Source organism: Borostomias antarcticus (assembly GCF_949987555.1).
Source record: "Borostomias antarcticus genome assembly, chromosome: 34".
Taxonomy (NCBI): Eukaryota; Metazoa; Chordata; class Actinopteri; order Stomiiformes; family Stomiidae; genus Borostomias; species Borostomias antarcticus.
The window spans coordinates 5270154-5276472 of NC_140267.1; the positions used below are offsets into that span (position 1 = coordinate 5270154).

The window sequence follows — 6319 nt, forward strand, 5'->3', positions numbered from 1 at the left end:
GTCTGACTGGGTCTGACTGGGACTGACTGGGACTGACTGGGACTGACTGGGACTGACTGGGTCTGACTGGGTCTGACTGGGTCTGGGACTGACTGGGACTGACTGGGTCTGACTGGGACTGACTGGGACTGGGTCTGGGTCTGGGTCTGACTGGGTCTGACTGGGCCTGACTGGGTCTGACTGGGTCTGACTGGGTCTGACTGGACCTGACTGGGTCTGACTGGGACTGACTGGGTCTGACTGGGACTGACTGGGTCTGACTGGGTCTGGGTCTGACTGGGTCTGACTGGGCCTGACTGGGTCTGACTGGGTCTGACTGGGACTGACTGGGACTGACTGGATCTGACTGGGTCTGACTGGGTCTGACTGGGTCTGGGACTGACTGGGTCTGACTGGGTCTGACTGGGTCTGGGACTGACTGGGTCTGACTGGGTCTGACTGGGTCTGACTGGGACTGACTGGGTCTGACTGGGTCTGACTGGGTCTGGGACTGACTGGGTCTGACTGGGTCTGACTGGGTCTGACTGGGACTGACTGGGACTGACTGGGTCTGACTGGGTCTGACTGGGTCTGGGACTGACTGGATCTGACTGGGTCTGACTGGGTCTGACTGGGTCTGACTGGGACTGACTGGGTCTGACTGGGTCTGACTGGGTCTGGGTCTGACTGGGTCTGACTGGGTCTGACTGGATCTGACTGGGACTGACTGGGTCTGACTGGGTCTGACTGGGTCTGACTGGGACTGACTGGGTCTGACTGGGTCTGACTGGGTCTGACTGGGACTGACTGGGTCTGACTGGGACTGACTGGGTCTGACTGGGTCTGACTGGGTCTGACTGGGTCTGGGTCTGACTGGATCTGACTGGGTCTGACTGGGTCTGACTGGGTCTGACTGGGACTGACTGGGTCTGACTGGGTCTGACTGGGTCTGACTGGGTCTGACTGGGACTGACTGGGTCTGACTGGATCTGACTGGGTCTGACTGGATCTGACTGGGTCTGACTGGGTCTGACTGGGTCTGACTGGGACTGACTGGGTCTGACTGGGTCTGACTGGGCCTGACTGGGTCTGACTGGGTCTGACTGGGCCTGACTGGGTCTGACTGGGTCTGACTGGGTCTGGGTCTGGGTCTGACTGGGTCTGACTGGGTCTGACTGGTTCTGACTGGGTCTGACTGGGCCTGACTGGGTCTGACTGGGCCTGACTGGGTCTAACTGGGTCTGGGTCTGACTGGGACTGACTGGGTCTGACTGGGACTGACTGGGTCTGACTGGGACTGACTGGGTCTGACTGGGACTGACTGGGACTGACTGGGACTGACTGGGTCTGACTGGGTCTGACTGGGACTGACCGGGTCTGACTGGGTCTGACTGGGCCTGACTGGGACTGACTGGGACTGACCGGGTCTGACTGGGACTGACTGGGACTGACTGGGTCTGACTGGGACTGACTGGGTCTGACTGGGTCTGACTGGGTCTGACTGGGTCTGACTGGGACTGACTGGGTCTGGATCTGACTGGGTCTGACTGGGACTGACTGGGACTGACTGGGACTGACTGGGTCTGACTGGGTCTGACTGGGTCTGACTGGGACTGACTGGGTCTGACTGGGTCTGGATCTGACTGGGTCTGTCTGGGTCTGACTGGGTCACTATTCTGCTGCTCAGTCTGGTTTAGAGGGCATCATTTCCCTGTTGGGTTCTCATTACATTACAGTCTTTCAACAGACGCTTTTATCCAAAACAACTTACAATAATTGCATTTAACATAGGAAGTCAGTGTCCTACTACTCACCAGAACTCACACAAGAGCATCTCCTTCCTAAAACAGGTGACTTAAGTGTCTCATTAATATGTAGAGAGTGGGTCGTATGCCCACCTCCCTTGTTCTCTGTAAAGCGCATTGTGTTGCCTCTGGGTATGAAATGCGCTATACAAATAAAGCTTTGATTGATTGATTGATTGATTAAACGCTGTGCTCTGTTCCTCTGGTCAGACTAAGTTACCGAAGGAGTACAGCTGGCCTGAGAAGAAGCTGAAGATCTCTGTGCTGCCGGACTCTGTGTTTGACAGCCCTCTGCAGTGAGACCAGGACTACGCTCACACACACACACACACACACACACACACACACACACACACACACACACACACACTCACCCATGCACACGCCCTCAGAGACTGGGACTACACTACACACACACACACACACTACCCAACCTGCACACAACCAAACCCAGCCTTTGCCCATGAACCCTGCCTGCTCCCTGGGGGTCGGGTCCCTCTAGCTCCCCCACGAGGGCGTGGCCGGTCCCAGGCGGTCTGAACAGCGCCCCCCACAGGGGGACACTAACCGAGGAAACCGGGCCCTTTCTACCCTGACTCTGCTGACCGTTACTGCCTTCTGAATCAGGCCCATCGCTCCTTCTGAACCAGGACCCTAACCCTAACCCTGCCACGCCCTGTCTGACCCTGTCTGGGGTCACATTCCCTTTGGAAATGGAGAGAGTGTGGATTCAAGTGTTCCCATGTTTAAAGTTAGCTTGTGTGTGTTGTGTAGTATCCATTTCTATGTGTTGTTTTTTTGTGTGTGTTTTGTTTTTTTAAGTGCTGGACATTCTCCTTCGTTCGTTTGTTTGTTTGTTTGTGTTGTTTGTGTGTGTAAGGTCATGCCAAAGGTTCCGGTAGCTGATAGTGTGGTTCCCTATGCTGGTTCTCTCATGAGAACTGGTTCCCTATGCTGGTTCTCTCATGAGAACTGGTTCCCTATGCTGGTTCTCTCATGAGAACCCCGATTCTGTTGAAGATTTTGCTGAATTCAGACGGACTGAACCCAGATTCAGTGCCAGTCTCTCTCTCTCTCTCTCTCTCTTTCTTTCTTTCTTTCTCTCTCTCTGAAAACAAATCAAATCACCTAGTTTTTTTTTAATAATTCTCATTCATTCATGTCGTTTTTGTGTCAAATATTATGTGCAACCTCCTAATATTCCCCTTTTCCAAGAGAGCTTGGTTCCTGTTGTAGAATGATATTATTGAGTACCGAGGGTGTTTCGTGTGCTACAGTGTGACTTGGATTAAGATGTTGTTGTAGCTCGTCTCTCCAAACGTCATCAGATGTAATTGAAGCTCCACAGCGACTGATGATCCCTGGGTAGAGAGAGAAAGTATCTGATAACCCCTGGGTAGAGAGAGAAAGTATCTGATAACCCCTGGGTAGAGAGAGAAAGTAGATCCCTGGGTAGAGAGAGAAAGTAGATCCCTGGGTAGAGAGAGAAAGTAGATCCCTGGGTAGAGAGAGAAAGTAGATCCCTGGGTAGAGAGAGAAAGTAGATCCCTGGGTAGAGAGAGAAAGTAGATCCCTGGGTAGAGAGAGAAAGTATCTGATAACCCCTGGGTAGAGAGAGAAAGTAGATCCCTGGGTAGAGAGAGAAAGTAGATCCCTGGGTAGAGAGAGAAAGTATCTGATAACCCCTGGGTAGAGAGAGAAAGTAGATCCCTGGGTAGAGAGAGAAAGTAGATCCCTGGGTAGAGAGAGAAAGTAGATCCCTGGGTAGAGAGAGAAAGTAGATCCCTGGGTAGAGAGAGAAAGTAGATCCCTGGGTAGAGAGAGAAAGTAGATCCCTGGGTAGAGAGAGAAAGTAGATCCCTGGGTAGAGAGAGAAAGTAGACCCCTGGGTAGAGAGAGAAAGTAGATCCCTGGGTAGAGAGAGAAAGTAGATCCCTGGGTAGAGAGAGAAAGTAGATCCCTGGGTAGAGAGAGAAAGTAGACCCCTGGGTAGAGAGAGAAAGTAGATCCCTGGGTAGAGAGAGAAAGTAGATCCCTGGGTAGAGAGAGAAAGTAGATCCCTGGGTAGAGAGAGAAAGTAGATCCCTGGGTAGAGAGAGAAAGTAGATCCCTGGGTAGAGAGAGAAAGTAGATCCCTGGGTAGAGAGAGAAAGTAGATCCCTGGGTAGAGAGAGAAAGTATCTGATAACCCCTGGGTAGAGAGAGAAAGTAGATCCCTGGGTAGAGAGAGAAAGTAGATCCCTGGGTAGAGAGAGAAAGTAGATCCCTGGGTAGAGAGAAAGTATTCTAGTATCTTGGGTCTGATCTCTAGAACACTATGTTCTCAGTGGGAACGTGTTCTCAGTCTTCATTCCTCGTTACATGTGTTCTTCATGGTTCTATAAGGGTTCTATAAGAGTTCTGAAGTGTTTCTGGATGTGAGCTGAAGTCGGTCGCAATGGCCCTGTACCAATAAAGATGCACCCTTCCTTCCTACCTTCCTTGAGGTACCCTGCTCTAAAGGGACCAGAGGAGACCATGTGTCCTCTACCCACCTGTTACTAGCCTGTCCTCAGATGAGTGGGCCATGACTGGGTGGAGAGCAGATTCAGGAGTTGTGTTTTTATTCAGAGAGGAAGATCCCATTTGAAGACTTGAAACGAGGCCACGTCTCGTCAGTGCCTGAGGGGAATCCACCCACGTGTTTCTATGGGCCGTCTATAACCTGGATACACTTCCTGTTTACTGACGCCAGAGTGTCTCTGGTTGAGTTGAATCAAGGTTCACTCATATCTGCGTATTCCCCCTCCGTGTTTGAGACGGCATCCCAGGGCTCAGTTACCACATGGACTCATCCTGTCCTCATCCTGGACTCATCCTGTACTCATCCTGGACTCATCCTGTCAGCATCATGGCTTGTTCTTCTGTTGTGAGTGAATGTGTAAAAAAGATAGCTTTTATGAGGCGTTCTTAAAGAGGTGATTTTTGTGATACCGTTTTATTATTTCGTAATGAATCACGTAACTGCCTATTCTTCTGTAATCCCAAGTGCATTAAAGGTATTTACATGAAAATACAAAAACCTGTACTGTTTATTGTGATCACCATAGCTGCCACATATGGCTGCAGGTACTCTACCGTTAGAGGTTGAGTGTGCGTGTGTGTGTTTGCGTGTGTGTGTGTGTCCGTCATCACCCCCCCTCTCTCCCCGTCATCACCCCCCCTCTCTCTCTCCGTCATCACCCCCCCTCTCTCCCCGTCATCACCCCCCCTCTCTCCCCGTCATCACCCCCCTCTCTCTCCCCGTCATCACCCCCCCTCTCTCCCCGTCATCACCCCCACCCTCTCTCTCCCCGTCATCACCCCCCCTCTCTCCCCGTCATCACCCCCCTCTCTCCCCGTCATCACCCCCCCTCTCTCCCCGTCATCACCCCCCTCTCTCTCCCCGTCATCACCCCCCCTCTCTCCCCGTCATCACCCCCACCCTCTCTCTCCCCGTCATCACCCCCCCTCTCTCCCCGTCATCACCCCCCCTCTCTCCCCGTCATCACCCCCCTCTCTCCCCGTCATCACCCCCCCTCTCTCCCCGTCATCACCCCCTCTCTCCCCGTCATCACCCCCCTCTCTCTCCGTCATCACCCCCCCCCTCTCTCCCCGTCATCACCCCCCCCTCTCTCCCCGTCATCAACCCCCCTCTCTCCCCGTCATCACCCCCCCTCTCTCCCCGTCATCAACCCCCCTCTCTCCCCGTCATCACCCCCCCTCTCTCCCCGTCATCCCCCCCCCTCTCTCCCCGTCATCACCCCCCCTCTCTCCCCGTCATCACCCCCCCTCTCTCCCCGTCATCACCCCCCCTCTCTCCCCGTCATCACCCCCCCTCTCTCCCCGTCATCACCCCCCCTCTCTCCCCGTCATCACCCCCCCTCTCTCCCCGTCATCCCCCCCCCCTCTCTCCCCGTCATCACCCCCCCCCTCTCTCCCCGTCATCACCCCCCCCCTCTCTCCCCGTCATCACCCCCCCCCTCTCTCCCCGTCATCACCCCCCCTCTCTCCCCGTCATCACCCCCCCTCTCTCCCCGTCATCACCCCCCCCTCTCTCCCCGTCATCACCCCCCCTCTCTCCCCGTCATCACCCCCCCTCTCTTCCCGTCATCAACCCCCCCTCTCTCCCCGTCATCACCCCCCCTCTCTCTCCCCGTCATCACCCCCCCTCTCTCCCCCTCATCACCCCCCCTCTCTCCCCGTCATCACCCCCCCTCTCTCTCCCCGTCATCAACCCCCCCTCTCTCCCCGTCATCACCCCCCCTCTCTCCCCGTCATCCCCCCCCCTCTCTCCCCGTCATCACCCCCCTCTCTCCCCGTCATCACCCCCCCTCTCTCCCCGTCATCCCCCCCCCTCTCTCCCCGTCATCACCCCCCCTCTCTCCCCGTCATCACCCCCCCTCTCTCTCCCCGTCATCAACCCCCCCTCTCTCCCCCTTCACATGTCCCTGTCCCCTGATGGTCCTGATAGTCCTGACCTACTCGCCTCCGGACCACAACCATTAGTGGGATTG

General features: G+C 55.0%; 1 protein-coding gene across 1 annotated transcript in view; it reads left to right on the forward strand.

Moving 5' to 3' along the window:
• Positions 1-3240, forward strand: part of sufu (suppressor of fused homolog) — a 19090-nt gene extending 15850 nt beyond the window's left edge. Inside the window, 1 exon segment of the mRNA XM_084460822.1 lies at positions 1995-3240. Within this exon segment, the coding sequence (XP_084316948.1) occupies positions 1995-2084 (90 nt within the window). The 3' untranslated portion in view covers positions 2085-3240.
• The last annotated feature ends 3079 nt before the right edge of the window (positions 3241-6319 follow it).